This window comes from Xyrauchen texanus, chromosome 14, assembly GCF_025860055.1.
Source record: "Xyrauchen texanus isolate HMW12.3.18 chromosome 14, RBS_HiC_50CHRs, whole genome shotgun sequence".
Lineage (NCBI taxonomy): Eukaryota > Metazoa > Chordata > Actinopteri > Cypriniformes > Catostomidae > Xyrauchen > Xyrauchen texanus.
The window spans coordinates 38,254,042-38,274,477 of NC_068289.1; the positions used below are offsets into that span (position 1 = coordinate 38,254,042).

A 20,436-nucleotide genomic window follows, 5' to 3' on the forward strand; every position below is an offset into this window, starting at 1 on the left:
TTGTGATGAAGTGTGTAATAGGTCTTAGAGTGAGTGAAGACTGTTTAATGCTGCGTGTGTGTGTGTGTGTGTGTGTGTGTGTGTGTGTGTGTGTGTGTGTGTGTGTGTGTGTGTGTGTGTGTGTGTGTGTGTGTGTGTGTGTGTGTGTGTGTGTGTGTGTGTGTGTGTCAGCCGCAGGATAATCTAAGTGGTCCGTTCGGTCACATGACTTTGGTGCGGCACCCCTCGGAGGACGTTCGTGAGGCTCACACTGTTGTTTACCCCTCACCTGCGATGCTCCCTGCACCACTGCCACCGCAGCAGGCTGGGTACATGGTGCCCTCGCCCGGACAGACCGTGCCCACCTCTGCATTTCCTGCGCAGCCTACAGTCAACCAGCCCATCATGCAGCCGCAGCAGAGCTTCATGCAGCCGCAGGTAAGTGAAACCGATTACAGTTCTGTTACATAAATGACACTGCAGCTTTAATTCAGTAATAATACTCAGATCACAAGCAGTTGTTTTGTTTGACAGACACGTGTTTGTTCACAGATGGCAGTGTGTTATTGTTCTCCTGGTCAGTACTCTGTGTGTGGGCATCAGTATCGGCCGGCAGGCAGAGTTCAGTACAGCAATGCTCAGAGTCAAACGATGCCCCCTCCACCACACGCACCGGCCCAGCAGACAGGTAACTCCACGCACACTACGGTTGAAAGTTTGTGGGTTTCCATCCACATCATTTTATGCACATTTTGGGATATCACATAAATGCTTAAAAGATTAAAGTTCCCAAAATGCACATATAAAATGTATATGCTCGCTTGAGGTCAGGGCTGGACTGGTGATCTGGCATACCAGGCATTTTCCTGGTGGGCCGACACACTTTTGGAAGGATCAAGGGCAGGCTGGCCATCGGGAGAACTGATTGGGCCGGTGGGTCGGCTGCGAACGGGCCGAATGGGCCGAGGTAAGCAAAAATGTGCCACCGTGTTATGCAGAACGGACCACAAAACGCCACCGTGATGTGCAGAATAGGACAGCTAACACCCCCCCCCCCACCCCCCCTCCCTCCGCTCAAAAACTTTTGGGCCAGTTGCCATGTAAAGTCCCGGGCCGGTTTCTCTTCCCAGTCCAGCCCTGCTTGAGGTGGATAATATTTGCATTCGGTAAGAAGACATGCTCATTAATTACCATGGAAACACGTTTACGAATATGTTCCTATTTAATTTGATTATGTAATATACAGTTGCTCACTTAATGCAACGTAACTTGACCTCAGCAAGCCATGTGAAATGTTGTGAAAGTGATTGTGTACAATTACCTCCCAAAACTGTGTGACACGCTTTCATTCCCAGATATGAGGCGTCTGCCGCTGAACGCTGGCTCACGTCAGAGCGTTGCTGCATGTCTGCGAACTCTAAACTGCTAGTGATTCATTACATTTAATAAAAACAGCCGCAGTGGCTTCAACTTCCATTTTCATTTCTCTTTTGTGACACTCTCCAGACAAAGTGGCAAGTTGCTTCTCTTAAACTCATGGTTGGAACGCTGCTTTTTTCACATTGATTTTGTGATTATTCTGCTTTTGCACATACATTAAATTGGTAACTTGGGTGGAAGCAGGACTAGCATTTTCACAAATGATCTTCGTTCCATTTAAAGAAGTTGTTCATGCAACACAGACGGACACTATAATAGTAGTCTGGATTGAATGTATTGAGAGAGAAGCACCGGGTGCCACAACAGCAAACATGCAGTGCAGCATTTCTAGTGTTTATAATTGGGAAGTGCTTCACAAAAGTACTAAAAAACTGGAGTAGATCGAAGTCAGAAAAGGCTCACAGTCCTTTAATGGCTTGTACTGTCTAAATGCTCTAGATCACATCTAAGAGTTTCCTGCTGGTATTAAGATGTGTTTTGGGTGATCCGATCACATGTGAGCACTGAATACAGGTCTAAACAGGGTCTAAAACGTTTTGTGATCAAATCACAAAATCCACATGCATATGTGGTCAAAAACGCATGTGAGGTGTAAACGCTTTAAAAGGAAATAACCGTCTGATCGGACAGATCGAAAATGTAAAAAAGCGGCTTCACGATCACGAGAGCTTCACGGATCTTCAGTGTTTGATATCAACACAGATGACGAGCACGAACACATGAAGCTCCTTTAATACAGATAATCCACTAAAATAACATGTTCGCTTCACATGTCGCGTTTGTGCTTCGATTACATTTCAATCACATCTGGGGGAAACAGCGCACCTTTGTTGTGCTTTAATATCATGCAGTAACACAGTAAAATAGTGATTGATGTCATCATGAAACAGAGGCCCTCCCCTCTAAATCCGAGCACAAGCGGTCAAAGGTGACGCATTTAAGCGACCAGGTGTAAACATCGATGTGTCACCTGACCACATGTGATCGGGTCACCCGAGACGCATCGTAAAAGCAGGTGTAAACGGGGCCTACGGGTGTTTTCACACAAGCACTTGTGGTGAGCTACCGGGGTCGAATAACGTCGAAGTTCGCTTTGTTGTAAAATGTGAACACTGTATTCCGAACTCTGTTGCGCACACGAGAACCGCACCCGACTCCGCTTGAAAAGGTGTTCTGGGGTGTGGTTCATGTGAACTCTGGTACGGTTCGCTGCTGATATGAACGCAGTCATACCAATTCACAGAAGTGAACCGCTTGTGATGACGTATAATTTGCGTCTTTGCTGGCTCACGATTATTATGATACAGTTCATTTCTGATACCTGCTTGTTTCCAAATACACAGCAGCTCACATTCTTCACAACTCTTTCAACGCGTACGCAGGCTCGCGGCTGACAAACGGTAATATTCATCACATCATTGTACATTCAGTGCATCCGCGGGAGACAAACACAAGTGTTGTTCTGTGCATGGCAAGATTTTATGGTAAATCCAAAGAGAAAAACTTTAATACTTCTCCTCGAGTTGTTACCTAGTTACAGTGTTGCCAGGACTGGCAACAACGTTACCTACGGGCACAAACCCACCTTCACTGGACCAGACAGGACTGGCAACAACGTCACCTACGGGCACAAACCCACCTTCGCTGGACCAGACAGGACTGGCAACAACGTTACCTACGGGCACAAACCCACCTTCACTGGACCAGACAGGACTGGCAACAACGTCACCTACGGGCACAAACCCACCTTCGCTGGACCAGACAGGACTGGCAACAACGTCACCTATGGGCACAGACCCACCTTCGCTGGACCAGACAGGACTGGCAACAACGTCACCTACGGGCACAGACCCACCTTCACTGAACCAGACAGGACTGGCAACAACGTCGCCTACGGGCACAGACCCACCTTCGCTGGACCAGACAGGACTGGCAACAACGTCACCTATGGGCACAGACCCACCTTCGCTGGACCAGACAGGACTGGCAACAACGTCGCCTACGGGCACAGACCCACCTTCACTGGACCAGTGGTTTTGTCTCACCAGGGGTGATGGTCGGTGATGGCATTACACAGAGGCCTGTACTCTGGAGCGGGATCGATTTGGAGGTGGAGGGTCCATCATGGTCTGGGGCGGTGTGTCACAGCATCATCGGACTGAGCTTGTTGTCATTGCAGGCAATCTCAACACTGTGTGTTACTGGGAACACATCCTCCTCCCTCATGTGGTACTCTTCCTGCAGACTCATCCTGGCATGACCCTCCAGCATGGCAGTGCCACCAGCCATACTGCTCATTCTGTGCGTGACTTCCTGCGAGACAGGAATGTCAGTGTTCTGCCATGGCCAGCGAAGAGTCCGGATCTCAATCTCATTGAGCACGTCTGGGACCTGTTGGATCAGAGGGTGAGGACTAGGGCCATTCCCCCCAGAAATATCCGGGAACTTGCATGTGCCTTGCTGGAAGAGTGGGGAACATCTCACCGCAAGAACGGGCACATCTGGTGCAGTCCATGAGGAGGAGATGCGCTGCAGTACTTAATGAAGCTGCTGCCACACCAGATACTGACTGGTGTATATCCATTGTAAGAGTCTCACTGGAACACAAATTTAAAGAAAAAATTCATTTGAGGTAATCGATATTGTCCAAAACATTTATTGAACTCAGAATGTCAGTTCAACCCATTGAACCGACTGTACATCCCTCACAGCCTTGTTTTCAATAGAGAAATATTAAACATACATTAAACATATCCTGATTAAAGCCCATTAAGTGCAATCAGAACCAGAACTGATTGCCATCATGACTCTATCTATTGTAAATGTGTGTAAAGAACAAATAAAGGTGATATTTCCACACTGTAACACTCCTCATTTATCATTTCTCTCAGTACTTTGTTTTCTCTGGATCCTCTCTTGTGTTACACACTCGGTGATCGCTGCAGAATGATGCGGCGCCGCAGGAGATCTCGCAGCCCGCAGCTAATTACACCATTGTAGTGTGCACCATTCAACACAATACAAATCTCAATCAAACTAAGAATGAGTTTAGTTTTCACTCAGATGTTACATTGTTTCATTCAGAGCTTTTACTGTCGGTGGGTTAAAACTCATGTTTAGAATGTGTGTAAATGGATCCTTTAAGAAAAGTGCGAGACCGATGATGTTTCAGGTGCTGATGGGCGTTCAACACTCAAAGCTGTTAAATATTCATGTAGGGAGGATGCATGTGATGTTACTCTGGTACTCTTCAGAGCGGCTGAATGCGGGGCCGAGGCACTGTCTGAGACACGCTATCATTCTCACAGTGAACCGGTCTCTTTTTCAGTCTCTCACTCCTCCTCGAAACCCCTCCTGTGACATCACCATGACATCACACCTCTGCTGGACTCCGCTGCGTTTTATTCGTCTATGGGTGAGGTCACATGATCAGTGATGTGGTGTTTAGAATGACTTTACACACAACATTAGCTTATCTCTGTCGGCGGGTCCGTGGAAGAGGACAGAAGTATGTTTAAAATGTAAAAGTTCCTGGATACATTTCTGATGCCATTTGAAAACTTCACATCTGAACTTTTCACAGAACTCCACTTATTTGTATTTGTTACATGAAATAACTTAATGGGTAAAGTTTGTCAAGATGAACTTTGATGTTGGCCTGAAAACGCTTGGCCTAACAGTTTAAAATAGATTAAAGCTTGAAGTTTGAGAGTTTTACAGCCTCAAGCGGAAAATAAAAACAGACAGACAAAACAAACCTATGATATATTTGTCAGACAGACAGACGGACAGAAGGATGGACATAGATAGATAGATGGGCAGATAGACAGACAGACAGACAGACAGACAGATAGATAGGTAGATGGGCAGATAGACAGATAGGTAGATGGGCAGACAGACAGGTAGATAGACAGATAGGTAGATGGGCAGACAGACAGGTAGATAGACAGATAGGTAGATGGTAGATAGACAGACAAATAGATAGGTAGATGGGCAGATAGACAGACAGACAGATAGGTAAATGGGCAGACAGATAGATGGGCAGATAGGTAGATGGCAGATAGACAGGTAGATAGACAGACAAATAGATGGGTAGATGGCAGATAGACAGGTAGATAGACAGACAAATAGACAGGTAGATGGGCAGATAGACAGGTAGATGGGCAGACAGACAAATAGATAGGTAGATGGGCAGACAGACAGGTAGATGGGCAGACAGACAAATAGACAGGTAGATGGGCAGACAGACAGGTAGATGGGCAGACAGACAAATAGATAGGTAGATGGGCAGACAGACAGGTAGATGGGCAGACAGACAAATAGACAGGTAGATGGGCAGATAGACAGGTAGATGGGCAGACAGACAGGTAGATGGGCAGATAGACAGACAGGATTTTTATTTTGTGTTTTATCATCCGTTACTGGAAGACCGTAAGTCTGATCCGTTAGAAACGTCATCTTGTTTGAGAGATTGCTTGGGTAAATAATGTTTTGTCTCTGTTATCCAGAACAAAATATGCAGTCAAGAAGTATGATTAACAAATGATCCAAAAAGTATGTTGCTGAATATCAGTGATGACATCTAGCTGAGATTCTAAAGATGTGTATCTCCGCTTTCTAACGACACCTGGATTGAGCTTTTAGTCTACACGGAGATATTCAACAAAACAATATGGAAGGTGTGTGTGAGATCACAAAATGTTCTGAATGTCTATGCTCCGCTACGTTACAGTGCTAACTACATTTCAGATCGAGGAACTTTCTGTTCCTAGCACTTGCTGCCATCTAGTGGAATAAACGAACACTTTTTGGATGGACATGGAGCAAACGGAGCCTAAATCAGGCTTTCAAAGACCGGATACAATATGTATTTTACCATAAGATTTGTACATTTAGTTTTATATTGTATATTATATTATTTGAATATATTTTTTTACATTTGTGAGGTTTTCTGTCAAATGAGACAAATGTTTTGCAATTGGTCAACAGTATATGTGTGAAGTGCGCGTTTAAATTTGGGCCAAAATATGTAGAAGAGCTGAAGAGATTTTAATATCTGTATTTGAATAAAATGTTGAAAATATGTCACTGTTTTGTGGGGCAGTTGATGGCTGTGTGCAGAATACCGTGTGTATTAGTAATATTATATACTGGTATGAGTCATTTTATATCACAATAATGATTCAATCCAATGAAAAATGATTTCTATATGAAAGAGCCTGTTCTTCCCGAGACCTTGAAACATGCCCGACCTCTGAAGCCTCTGTGAAGTGACTTTGAAACACCTGCTGCGAAGAACATTTCCTCTTCTGGTGTACCTGCTCATTCAGCCACAGCGGAGAGTGTTTAATATTATATTCCCATCATGCTCTGCTGCTAAGTGGAGGTGAGAGAATAGAGCTAAAAATATCCTGCCTCTTCGCCGTGGGCCGCCCGCTTCCTTTGTCCCACTTCTGCTCTCATCTGCGCTAAATTGATTGTGTCCCTTTGGCCAAACGCCAGCAGAAATTGAAAGGGGCCCCCTCTCTCTCTCTCTCTCTCTCTCTCTCTCTCTCTCTCTCTCTCTCCCCCTCCATTGCGAGTGTTTAAGAGCGTCGTGGGGTGGCGAGTCGCTCCCCATGATAACCTTGACACCAATGCAAATTATCCCGCTCATAATGGGCCTCTGAGAGCATTCACTGCGCCCCCGTATGCCACCTGAGTGGGCGCTGGTATAAATTACCATCCTTTCTTACTCCGACATGTAGCCGCTTTTAAAGACCTAACATTAAAAGGTACTTCTGCAGTCATTATGTAAGCAAATGTGCACTTTCTCTGATAAAGAGACGAGATTGAATGAATCCAGCATGATCATCAGTGATTTAAAGCATTTCGCTAGCGAGGCTGTTATTAGCCCGTTCTGCTACACATGACAACATGAATTAATCAATGTGAAACAATGAACTTAAATGAAGGAACTTGGATAATTTCAGTTAACTGTGACATGACTTTGTCGTGATGTTTGCGTGTCATCGTGGGCGTGTCGTCTGAAGGTTTAATGTCTGTTGTCATTGCGATCGGCTTCTACAGTCGAGACATTTGATAACTTATAGTGGAACATCTCATTTACATACGAGTGTTTGCTGAAGTCAGCTGTCGTTCAATGTGTGTCTTGTGCTTACTGTAGTGCTTGTAAATATGGATTTTTCTAAAGATGTGATATTTATTGAGGATTGTCAATATAATGCTGATAAATTGCATGTAAATTTAAAAACTGTTTGCTCTATTCACTCAAATGAAAGCAAAACAATTTACTCAAACTTCAGTCAGAAATGTATAATAAATACTTTATACTGAATTGAGTAAATTGTGTATGTTAAAAAATTGTTTACTTAAATTGGACTAAAATGAATGTGTAAAATGCATAATTTGTTAATGTAAAATGCACAGTACTCAAAATAAACTTTAATTGTATGTTAAAACGATAGTTTACTCGAATGAATGTATGAAATACAAACCATACTCGAAATACATTTAAAATGCATAGCTGCAAGCAGCAACGATCAGGGCCAAGCCCTAAAGCCATTCCCTGTGCTCCGGCACAACAGAGTCACAACGATTATACCAGCTGAAGCGGGTTTCGAACCGGGGTCACCCAGTCCTTTGAACTGCAGCCCAGAGCTCTAACCACTGCGCCACAACACAGATATCTGACTGATGTCAAAGAGACTTTCCAAGCTAAGAGCAGCAGGTTTTAAATAAAACATTTATAATAATATAATACATTTAGAAATGTATCTATTGATATATTTATTTCAGAAGACTTAGAATAAGGAAGCAAAGATGCATTAAAAGCAATAGCAATAAAGCTATAAAATGTCATTTGAATAAGCATTTGGGGTCTGTGTATCTGAGCGAGTATTGACGCTGACTATCACACCTGGAGTCGTGAGTTTGAATTCAGGACGTGCTGAATGACTCCAGTCAGGTCTCCTTAGCAACCAAATTGGGCCGGTTGCTAGGGAGGGTAGAGTCACATGGGGTAACCTCCATATGGTCGCTATAATGTGTTTCTCGGTGTGGCGAGTTGTGCGTGGATGTCACGGTGGATGCCATAAAGCCTCCTCTCGTGCTGTGTCCGCAGTAACGCACTTAAATCACATGATAAGATGCGCGGATTGACGGTCTCTGTTGCGGAGGCAACTGAGATTCATCCTCTGCCACCCAGATTGAGGCAAATCACTATGTCACCACAAGGACTTGGAGCACATTGGGAATTGGCCTTTCCAAATGGGGGAGAAAACAAAAATTTACTTTAGAAGCAATTTGACCACTATGTGGCAGTATCTCCAAACTGCTTAAGGACATGAGTCGAACACCCCTTCCAATTTTCATTCAAATCAGACAAAGCATTTTAAATATACATTACTTTTCACTGAAATTCAAAATGGCGGAGAGGTTATATGGCTGATGTTGGTAAAATTAGCAATTACTATTACCATGAAATCCTCGTGACCTAATTAATCCAAAGACACCAAACTTTTAATTTTAGGACAAACGGTTCAAAAGTTATGTGCAACAATAGCCAATCTTGAGGTTTCTTGACCCATAGGTGGCGCTGACACCAAACTTTGCATGTTACCTTGGATCATGGTCCTAATGAAGCATTCCAAAGCACTGCCGAGACGCAAATCCATTTTCACATCGACCTCGTTAACTTTGCATTGGCTTAATTTCTGAACCGTAACACAAATTAAAATAATTTCTCATCAGTTCTGTGCGGCTTGGTCTGGAGATTATTCTGACCCATCGTTTGGACAAGTTGGACAAAGTTTGACGTTTAAACTGTAAACGTCATAATCCAAGATGGCGGCCACTGTGGGTGGAGTTAATATTTAAGAGGTCCATTTGAATCATCAGGAGGAGAGTAATCCAACAAATAAAGACAACGGTTCAAAAGATCATTTTTGAACAGGTGGTGGCGCTATAGAGTATGACCTAGAGACCCCACCTTTGGTACAGGGGCTTTTCATGCCCATCCCTATCAGTGTGCCAAATTTCATAACTTTCCCATGTACGGGCTGCCATAGACTCCCCGCCAGAATAATACTACTACTACTAACGGATACAGTAGCCCCTAATAAATGAAAATAGTACACATTGTACTCAATATTACGTTGTTGTTGTTGTTGTGTTCTGTGCCGCGTGCTGTCGAATCGTTCACATTGTGATGTTGTTCAGTCATTTGTGTGTTTGTGTCTCTTCAGGATATCAAACGGTGATGTCCAATCATCAGCAGAGTTATCAGAACGTCCTCCAGCAGCCTGTGGTGAACAGTCCACACAGCGGTATGAGTGTGATGCTGCAGTACCCGTCTGTGCCCTCGTATCAGGTGAACTTACACTTATCAGTGAGACTGAAGCTGTCGGGAGCTATACTGTCATTTGTGCATGTGTTGTGAGCTGATGAGTGTCTGTCGCAGGTTTCGATGCCTCACGCGGTGCAGCAGCCTGTTATCAGTCCTGCGCAGGTGCCTGCGTCCAGCATACAGGTGTACTACAGTATTATACCACCCAACCAACACAACAACATCAGGTATATCCTTTAGATTATTATTGTTCTAATACGGATTGATGACTCGTTTTCAATTCTAGTGGAACATTTTGAGGGAGATTCATTCATCTGCGCAGTAAAACATTACTCCATTACAAATGGCAACCAGATTTAATATGACATTTTTACTGGAAAACAAGACAAAAAAACTCCTGCTGTGACCGTTAAGGTGTAAAAACTAGCAAAACAAGGAAATACTGGAGGATTTGAATGCATTTCAGATGATAAATGTTTATATATTTCCCTTACAGTGCAGATCATGATAAGACCAGGTGAGTTTCACATTCGGTTGACTAGTGTTGTGTAAAACCGGCAGGAAGAGGTCACTCGCTCGCTCTTGTGTCTCGAGGGATGTTGATTTATGTAGGCCACGATCAACATGATTTATAAGGGCAGAAATCCAGTATATAACACAGTCGTCCCGTGAGGAGAGTCATCTCACCGCATCACACACTACAGCAGCTGCATCACACGCATTATATCTGCCTTCAATCACTGTAAACACTCCTGCGCTGTCAATACTGATGCCGCTGTTTCCAGCACACTAGCAGTCGTTAGTTAGCGAATGCACACGATAGCAGCGAACGCCTTTGACCTTAAATGCATACTAGAGGTCATTACCTCATTCCATCACCTTTACTTTATTCATTCATTGGAGTTTTCCACCACCTGTTTAGTATTCCTCAAACTTTATCTTTTCAATAGTGCAACAATAAAAAAAATATTTCTGAATGGGCCCACAACAAAACAATTATAATCGTTAAAATATGAATAACTACAGTCGGGACCAACACAAAACAGGTTTCATTTGAAAGTTATAAGCTCTACTTTATAATGCATGTAGACATTATGATCAAAACTGAACAAGTGCTTATAAATGATAAAAAAAATCATGTCTGCATGCTATGCAAACCTTTAGTCATTGTTGTGTTTGCATGTGTAATTAGTTCTTATGTACAATTATTATCTTTTATTTGTTTGGAGATGTTTTTGGACACTATGATCAATTATATTTGTAATGTTGGAACTTTTGATTGCTTTGTCATATCAACACAAATGTTTCTCAGATACAGTCGACATGATTGAGAACAAAACAAAAACCAGCCGCCTTATATTTACACCCAGAGATTTATAATGTCAAATTAGACAAATATTTCAATATTGTTTTTGTCGAGTTATAAGCCTTTAATGTTGGGTGTACCGCTGAAACAGGAAATCTATAAAAACACCTTCAGAGTTTAAAGGGTTAGTTAGCAATAGTGTGTAGTGTCATTAATGACCCAAGATACAGTGTCACAATATATATACATTTGCCCTTCAATAAGTCATACTTTTATTTGATATCTATATATTTTAATTATCATAGGATTTATATTACGTTTATGATACAAATGAGTGTTATATTAATACAAATTACTACAGCATCATGTTGTTTTTCTGTGCAATAATGTGAATTATCAGTGTACATGTATTATACATGATATTTCTTACTCAAGGTGGCACTGATGTTTCAGTGATTTATTTACATTTGACATTGGTAAACTATAGCAAGTGTATGATATGACTGTTGTCATTTGGGTAAACTACTGAAATGATGTAAGTTGTGCATGTATATAGACTCATGAGAACATATGCAGCTCAATATGTGTTTGACAGCCTAATGAGTTGAACGTCTCTGAAGTTTTCAAGGTTTTGTATCATCAGTAAGTGTGTTTGCATGTGTGTGTCTCCACAGCTCATCGGTGGGGTTTTTACCCCCTCACGGGGCAGAACAGATGCCGTTCCCCCGAAGGTCACCCCCCTGCGGCTCACAACAGTTTCCCGCTCCGCATTGCTCGGGTACGGAAGCCTACAAGTGACCAATATTCAGATCTTTATCCTTTGTATCGTTTCACACAGTGACTTCAGAACCTTTAACAAAATAATCAAGCATTGCAGTCTACAGAGTGCTTCATTATTGTAATCGTCACTTGAACACGGTCATCCGTGTGCCTTTCTCAAACGCTGCTGATGACCGGGGAAGTGTTGACTGTTAACGCCACTACGGCTCTGATCTCATTGTGTGCCCTTCAGCACTGTCAGGTATAAATGTGTTCAAACGACTCTCTCTCGAACGGATACGAGCTGCTAATTAAAAGATCATTCCTGTGTGGTTATGATGATCTTAAAGAAGGTCTTCACCGGTGCTTCAGTTCACATTTACCGTTTATGTGTCGTGTGTGAATGTGAACAGTGTCTTCAATAACTGGAGAAATGCCCTCAAATACTGAAATGACATTTATTTTCCTCTTCAGAATGATCCTGATAAACTGGTTTGATTTGATGGGTGGATTAAACCAGTGAGAAACCACAATGTGCTTTTAAATGTGTGCTGTGGCTTGTCTGCAATATTAAATATCAGTTTCTAATAGCTCGTTTAATAATGCCTGAATGATGATTTACTTCTATATTATTTTGGCTCAGCAGCAGAATCATTTAATTTGAAATAAATGTAGGATAATCTTAACTAAAATGATCAATGTCAGAACTATTCTTGAGATTGGGATTATGTATCTCAAAATTTGCATTTACATTTTGCAATTCTGATTTTCTTGTATTTGTGACTTTATATCTCAGAATGGCGAGTTTGTATATCACAATTGCAGCCTTGTCTTGCAGTTGGCACTTTATATTTCAGAATTGAGTTTATATCTGACAGTTGCGACTATTTCTTGCATTTGCAACTGTATCTCACAATGTGTGTGTGTGTGTGTCTGTGTGTGCATGTGTCTGTGCATGTGCATGCGTGTGTGTGTGTGTGTGTCTGTGCATGCGTGTGTGTGTGTGTCTGTGCATGCGTGTGTGTGTGTGTGTGTGTCTGTGCATGCGTGTGTGTGTGTGTCTGTGCATGCGTGTGTGTGTGTGTGTCTGTGCATGCGTGTGTGTGTGTGTCTGTGCATGCGTTGTGTGTGTCTGTGCATGCGTGTGTGTGTGTGTGTCATGCGTGTGTCGTGCGTGTGTCGTGCATGCGTGCGTGTGTGTCTGTGCATGCGTGTGTCTGTGTGCGTGTGTGCATGCGTATGCGTGCGTGCGTGTCGTGTGTCAGCGCGTGTGTGCGTATGCGCGTGTGTCTGTAGCGTAGTGCGTGCGCGGTCGCGTGTGTCGTGCAGTGCGTGCGTGTCAGCGTGTGTGTCATGCGTGCGGCGTCAGTGCGTCGCGTGCGTGTGTCTGTGCATGCGTGTGTGTGTGTGTCTGTGCATGCGTGTGTGTGTGTGTCTGTGCATGCGTGTGTGTGTGTGTGTGTGTCTGTGCATGCGTGTGTGTGTGTGTGTGTCTGTGCATGCGTGTGTGTGTGTCTGTGCATGCGTGTGTGTGTGTGTCTGTGCATGCGTGTGTGTGTGTCTGTGCATGCGTGTGTGTGTGTGTGTGTCTGTGCATGCGTGTGTGCGTGCGTGTGTCTGTGCGTGCGTGCGTGTGTCTGTGCGTGTGTCTGTGCGTGTGCGTGCGTGTCTGTGCGTGCGTGCGTGTCTGTGCGTGTGTGCGTGCGTGTGTCTGTGCGTGCGTGCGTGCGTGTGTCTGTGCGTGCGTGTGTCTGTGCGTGCGTAGGTGTCAGTGCGTGCGTCGCGTGCGTGTGTTCAGTGCGTCGCGTGCGTAGTGCGCGTGCGTGTGTCAGTGCGTGCGTGCGTGTGTGCGCGTGCGCAGGTGTCAGTGCGTCGCGTGCGTGCGCGTGTGTCGTGCGTCGCGTGTGTCAGCGTCGCGCGGCGCGTGTGTCTGTGCGTGCGTCTGTGCGTGCATGTCTGTGCATGCGCGTGTGTGCGCGTGTCTGCATGCGTGTGTGTGCATGTGTCTGTGTGTGCGTGCGTGCGTGCGTGCGTGCGTGCGTGCGTGTGTGCGTGCGCGGTGTGTGTGTGCGCGCGTGTGTGTACACAGGTGTGCCGCCACCTCCTGTTGGTGGTGTGGTGATGATGCAGCTGGCCTTACCTGCAGCGCAGCAGTGGAAACACAACAAACACTACAGCACAGAACACACACACACAAACACGACACAAGTAAGACAGATAAACTGCTTCATCATGATGAAAGTCATTCTAACAGATGTGGTGATGCTGTTGTACTGAATATGAGCACTTCTGTAACGTTGCTCATCCAATCAGAACTGACTGTGGTGTAACTGTCACAGCTGAGCAACCCGTCCACCTCAACGGCCCGTTCATCCACACTACCCCACCTGACCACTGTAAAGAACAGCCGCCCCTCCCACACACTTCCCATCATGCCTCAGTTCTCTGGATCATTGGTCTCTGGACAGGGTGAGTTTTGTTCACTGAACGCTGTCATGAAGTTCACCACAAGCGAGTGTTTTCAGTTGTTGTATGTTGATTTGTGTCAGGTGACGTGCGGTATCCTCTGTTGGGTCAGACGCTGCAGTACAGCACTCATATGCCACTGCACACACTGTCCAGTCATCAGGTGACTCCACCAATCACATCACAGCAGAAGCGTTACATTAAACCTGCATATATGCTTTAGTTCTGGATGTGTTGAAATATTTCAAGAACTGGGACAATTTAAAGAAACCTTTACCCCTCCTGTTGTCTTAAGATACTTCACCCTCCATTTGTCCTTTGGGTCATTTTTGACCTGTAGTGAAAACCATTCAAAATGTATAAATTCTTGATTAGTATACAACAGCACTAAAGACCCCCTTAACAAAAATCTGTTAGCCCTTGTACAAAAAACTATTTAAAGCTGTATAATATCCAGAAAGTCCGAAGGTGAAAGGTCACAACTGGTTCTTCCCATATTGGTCAAAATTGACCATTAACAAAATGAAAAGGGGGTCTGGGTATCTCAGTGAGTATTGACACTGACGATCACACCTGGAGTTGTGAGTTTGTGTGACTCCAGCCAGGTTTCCTTAGCAACCAAACTGGCCCGGTTGCTAGGGAGGGTAGAGTCACATGGGGTAACCTCCTCGTGGTCACTATAATGTGGTTCTTGCTCTCGGTGGGGCGTGTGGTGAGTTGTGCGTGGATGCCGCAGAGAATAGCGTGAAGTCTCCACACGCGCTACGTCTCCACGGTAACGCAGTCAACAAGTCACGTGATAAGATGCGTGTATTGACGGTCTCAGACGTGGAGGCAACCGAGATTCATCCTCCGTCACCCGGATTGAGGCGAGTCACTACGCCACCACGAGGACTTAGAGCACATTGGGAATTAGACGTTCCAGATTGGGTAAAATTAGATATATAATTAATTTTTTTTTTTGATGGTCTTGACCAATTCACAACGTGAAACCAAAAATGATATGATATTTATAACATTCTTAAACTGTCCCGGGTCAAAAATGACCTTGAGGCAATTGGTATAAAAGTTTAAATCTTGGCATATCACTTTTAGAAATAATCATTTGTTGATGCTGTCTAATGAAGTTTTTTTCTTTTAAATGTTAATAATTTAGAAAAGGAGCTTTAACATCAAAACCAAGTTGGACAGTCATAAGCAGTAATTAATGAATTGTAATGTAACATTTGTATGAATAAAATGAGAAAGAAAGGCATGTTGTATTTCCTGCCTCGCCGTAGACTACACTAGATATTCAGCCTGATGTTGTGCTCGTAATGAAGTAAATATCTGTTTTCTTCTTCTAGTCTCATGTAGAGTTCTGTGCGAATACGACACACCGGTCGAGGCAGAAGAACGCAGAGGACCGATCTCAGTGTAGGTGAAACAGGTAACACATGAGGCCCTGAGAGACACGGATCAGTCATGAATCATTTCTGTGTGACTTTAAAGAGACGAATTTAAATTAGATTAGAAGCCTTTATTTTGGTCACACATTATACATTTCTGCATATATACAGTGAAATGTATTTTTCACATATCCCAGCTAAGCTGGAGTCAGAGTGCAGCCCAGAGCCTCAACCGCTGCAGCGGCATCCTTCACGATGTCCTGCCATGAACACACACCTGTTTAATGTTTTCTGTACAGTAGACTCATGAACAGAGATGTTCACCAGTTCCAATGATTCCTTCAAGTCTTTATCGGTCACTCTAGGGTTCTTTATTACCTCATTGAGCATTCTGCGGTGTTCCCTTTGAGTCATCTTGACTGGACGACCACTTCTAGTGAGAGTACCTATAGTACTAAATCATCTCCATTTATAGACAGTTTGTCTCACTGTGGACAGATGAATATCTAACGGACACTTCTAGTGAGAGTACCTATAGTACTAAATCATCTCCATTTATAGACAGTTTGTCTCACTGTGGACAGATGAATATCTAACGGCCACTTCTAGTGAGAGTACCTATAGTACTAAATCATCTCCATTTATAGACAGTTTGTCTAACTGTGGACAGATGAATATCTAATGGACACTTCTAGAGAGAGTACCTATAGTACTAAATCATCTCCATTTATAGACAGTTTGTCTAACTGTGGACAGATGAATATCTAACGGCCACTTCTAGTGAGAGTACCTATAGTACTAAATCATCTCCATTTATAGACAGTTTGTCTCACTGTGGACAGATGAATATCTAACGGCCACTTCTAGAGAGAGTACCTATAGTACTAAATCATCTCCATTTATAGACAGTTTGTGTCACTGTGGACAGATGTATATCTAACGGCCACTTCTAGTGAGAGTACCTATAGTACTAAATCATGTTCATTTATAGACAGTTTGTCTAACTGTGGACAGATGAATATCTAACGGCCACTTCTAGTGAGAGTACCTATAGTACTAAATCATCTCCATTTATAGACAGTTTGTCTCACTGTGGACAGATGAATATCTAACGGCCACTTCTAGTGAGAGTACCTATAGTACTAAATCATCTCCATTTATAGACAGTTTGTCTAACTGTGGACAGATGAATATCTAACGGCCACTTCTAGGAGAGTACCTATAGTACTAAATCATCTCCATTTATAGACAGTTTGTCTAACTGTGGACAGATGAATATCTAACGGCCACTTCTAGTGAGAGTACCTATAGTACTAAATCATCTCCATTTATAGACAGTTTGTCTAACTGTGGACAGATGAATATCTAACAGCCACTTCTAGTGAGAGTACCTATAGTACTAAATCATCTCCATTTATAGACAGTTTGTCTCACTGTGGACAGATGAATATCTAACGGCCACTTCTAGTGAGAGTACCTATAGTACTAAATCATCTCCATTTATAGACAGTTTGTCTCACTGTGGACAGATGAATATCTAACGGCCACTTCTAGTGAGAGTACCTATAGTACTAAATCATCTCCATTTATAGACAGTTTGTCTCACTGTGGACAGATGAATATCTAACGGCCACTTCTAGTGAGAGTACCTATAGTACTAAATCATCTCCATTTATAGACAGTTTGTCTTACTGTGGACAGATGAATATCTAACGGCCACTTCTAGAGAGAGTACCTATAGTACTAAATCATCTCCATTTATAAGACAGTTTGTCTCACTGTGGACAGATGAATATTTAAACTCTTCCAGATAACTTTATAACCCTTTCCAGCTTCATACAAAGCAACAATTCTTGATCGTAGGTCTTCTGAGATCTCTGGTCCATGTCAGCAGATGCTCAACATGTTTGAGTGCTTTTAATAAGTCAAAGTAGCTCTAACCCACACCTACAATCTCATTTCATTACTTGGATGCCAGGTTTGCCAACTCGTGACTCTAATTAGCTTTTGTTGACGTCATTAGCATAGGGGTTCACTTACCTTTTCCCAACCACACTGCGAATGTTTGAATGATGTAGTCAGTATGTACAAGAACAAGACAATAATTTGTGTTTTTTTAGTTAAAACAGGTTGTGTTCATTCATTATTGTAACTTCCAGATCAAACAAGATTTTAAGACTAATTTATATATAAATCAGGGTCATTCCAAAGGGTTCACATACTTTTCCTTTCCACTGTAAAACTGCAGGGTCGAATGTAAAGACATAAATGTAAATTGTATTTTTCCCTGTTGGGGTTCTGAGTATTTTTAAGAAATGGAGTTTGTGAGTCTCAGTGATAATTCTAGTTGTGTACATGTTTAGAGCAAAACATTTTTGAAAGTTACCTCATTAAGTACAAGTAGTGTTCCTGTTCACACGGTTCATTTTGAGGCATTTCTTTATTTCACAGTTCAAGACGTCACATACATTTGGACAAAATCTTATTTCTTAAAATATTATAAAAAATCAGTAATTGAAAAATACTAGACCAGTGTGTATCTTAATTTGATTGTGTGTGTGCCCTGCAGTGATCGCGGGCATTGGTCGTGTGGGTGCGTCGTCTCTGCTGTCCGATGTGTGTGCGGTCGGAGCGTCAGTCAGGAGTCCCACGACCAGTGAGACAAATATCGCAACATCATCCTGCTTTCGTTCCCCTCCACACACGCAGCACAAAATGGCCTCCTGACCCACAGCTGACCTCTGACCCCATTCACAGTGACCCGCCCGCCGTCTCTGCTGTCCAGACACATGGGGGCGCTCTTCACCCAGTCACATGATCTTGAACGCGTTTAAAGAGACAAAGGCAGCTCCGCTCTTATTGGACAATAGATATATCAGCAGCAGCCGGAACTGTTTATCTTCATTGTTTTAGTTGTTGTTGTTGTTGTTTTATTTGAAATATCTGCTGTTCGTTTGCCATCAGCAATTGAGATTCAGTTTTGTTTACATTTGTTTTCCGTCACTTCCTCTCCAGCCATCGACTCACGGGTGTCATGTGTATGTAGTCGTATGACCCGACATGACAAACACGGACTCCTTTATTGTAAATAATTTATAAAGTAGCAGTAAAATTCACTTGATTTCTCTCTATGAATGGACACATGTAAGAGCGACAACTTTAGTTTTTTGTTGATTTCCCTTGTTTTTAATTTAAGATGCAGCGCACCTCATCAGATCCTCCCGGGACACATTTTAATCACTTTAATGATTGTGTATTTGTCTCCACACGTCGTGTCAATTCTTTGATTTCTGAGTCTTTTAATATTCTATTCTTACTAGGGGAAATAAAAAGACAAAAGAAACACCGTTTGCACATTTATACAATTCAGTATTTATAAATAATTATTTTTCTTTTTTAATTATATGTGTCTGAAAAACTGTTCAATGTTTACTGGTGCGTTTCTGTTTCAGTTTGACAACCAATAAATGTTTACATCAAATCATCTACTTTATCAAACACAGTTCACAGTTTCATGAATAATTTGAGGTTTTTGTTCATATAAAAGTGCCTGTTTGCTCTCTCTGCATCTGTTATTTATCACTAGTAATTATTTTATATTTCTCAGCATCGTAACACTTTAAGTTCGGATGGGTCCACAAGAAAAAAATTATTATCAAAATATTAATACAGTCTTGAGCAACACTAAACAGGTTTCATTTGGAAGTTTAGAAGCTCTACTTTATAATTAATGTAGACATTATGACCAAAACTGAACAAGTGCTTTAAAATCTGCAGATAAATCAGAAGTGTTCTGATTTGATCATTTATATTAAAAATATTTGCTCTGTACATATTATTGTAATTAGTAAAAACATCAAACTGATGAAATATTCATGTGTCATATGTTGTTGGAAAGATCTTAAAGAGTAAAATACAACCAGAATATTTGTTTTACTCACAGACAAAAATATAGCGAGTAACAGCTAAATATATGTCTTTGACAGTTATGTTAGTGTTGCTTATATGCCGCATTTTCTCTTATAACTTCACAAAACATAAACAGAACATAAAATATCACATATCATTATTTAGAGTTTGTGATTATCTTTCAATCGAGTCCACACACAAGATAATCAGATGTATAGATCATTAGATAATCCACATGAAGCACAATGTTACATATGACCACCAGGAGATGGCGCCAAATACACGACACAGACTCAATGATGACTCAAATGACACAGAATGAAACTCATTCTGTGAAATCTCATGACTAAAATCATGTCTGCATGCTATGCAAACCTTTAGTCATTGTTGTGTTTGCATGTGTAATTAGTTCTTATGTACAATTATTATCTTTTATTTGTTTGGAGATGTTTTTGGACACTATGATCAATTATATTTGTAATGTTGGAACTTTTGATTGCTTTGTCGTATCAACACAAATGTTTCTCAGATACAGTCGACATGATTGAGAACAAAACAAAAACCAGCCACATTATTTACACCCAGAGATATATAATGTCAAATCAGAAAAACAGTACATTTTTGGCTCAATTTGTTTTGTGATTTTTCTTTGGTTGAGAGTCTCAGAATATATCATAATCTATATCATTAAAACAATTTAAAAGTTTTCTTTACAATGACACCAAACACTTGACCCTCCTTGTTTTGCCGAGTTATAAGCCTTTCATTTGGGGTATGCCACTGAAATGGAGATCTTTAAAAACACCTTCAGAGCTTAAAGGGTTAATCCTACAAAAATTGTC

General features: G+C 42.2%; 1 protein-coding gene and 1 long non-coding RNA gene across 8 annotated transcripts in view; one reads left to right on the forward strand and one right to left on the reverse strand.

Moving 5' to 3' along the window:
• The window catches only part of LOC127654953 (R3H domain-containing protein 1-like), a 66,943-nt gene extending 46,794 nt beyond the window's left edge, over positions 1–20,149 (forward strand). For 3 of the 6 annotated variants that reach the window (XM_052142533.1, XM_052142532.1, XM_052142534.1), the window contains exons 17-26: positions 172–417; positions 532–667; positions 9,666–9,790; positions 9,881–9,993; positions 11,747–11,850; positions 13,921–14,039; positions 14,171–14,300; positions 14,381–14,460; positions 15,644–15,726; positions 18,255–20,148. In XM_052142533.1, coding sequence (XP_051998493.1) covers positions 172–417; positions 532–667; positions 9,666–9,790; positions 9,881–9,993; positions 11,747–11,850; positions 13,921–14,039; positions 14,171–14,300; positions 14,381–14,460; positions 15,644–15,721 — 1,131 coding nt within the window. In that variant the 3' untranslated portion in view covers positions 15,722–15,726; positions 18,255–20,148. Of the gene's footprint in view, positions 1–171; positions 418–531; positions 668–9,665; positions 9,791–9,880; positions 9,994–11,746; positions 11,851–13,920; positions 14,040–14,144; positions 14,301–14,380; positions 14,461–15,643; positions 15,727–18,254 lie in introns of those variants that run through there. The other 3 variants (XM_052142535.1, XM_052142536.1, XR_007971986.1) reach the window with 3 other exon arrangements.
• LOC127654965 (uncharacterized) lies at positions 15,733–18,246 on the reverse strand. Of its 2 annotated transcripts, none has more exons than XR_007971988.1 (3): positions 17,421–18,246; positions 17,077–17,334; positions 15,733–16,819 (listed from the first exon to the last, which is right to left on the reverse strand). It is a non-coding gene; the product is annotated as an uncharacterized LOC127654965 (long non-coding RNA). The 2 variants fall into 2 exon arrangements; XR_007971987.1 differs by having other exon boundaries at positions 15,733–16,131; positions 16,218–16,819; positions 17,077–18,246.
• Positions 20,150–20,436: the final 287 nt, after the last annotated feature.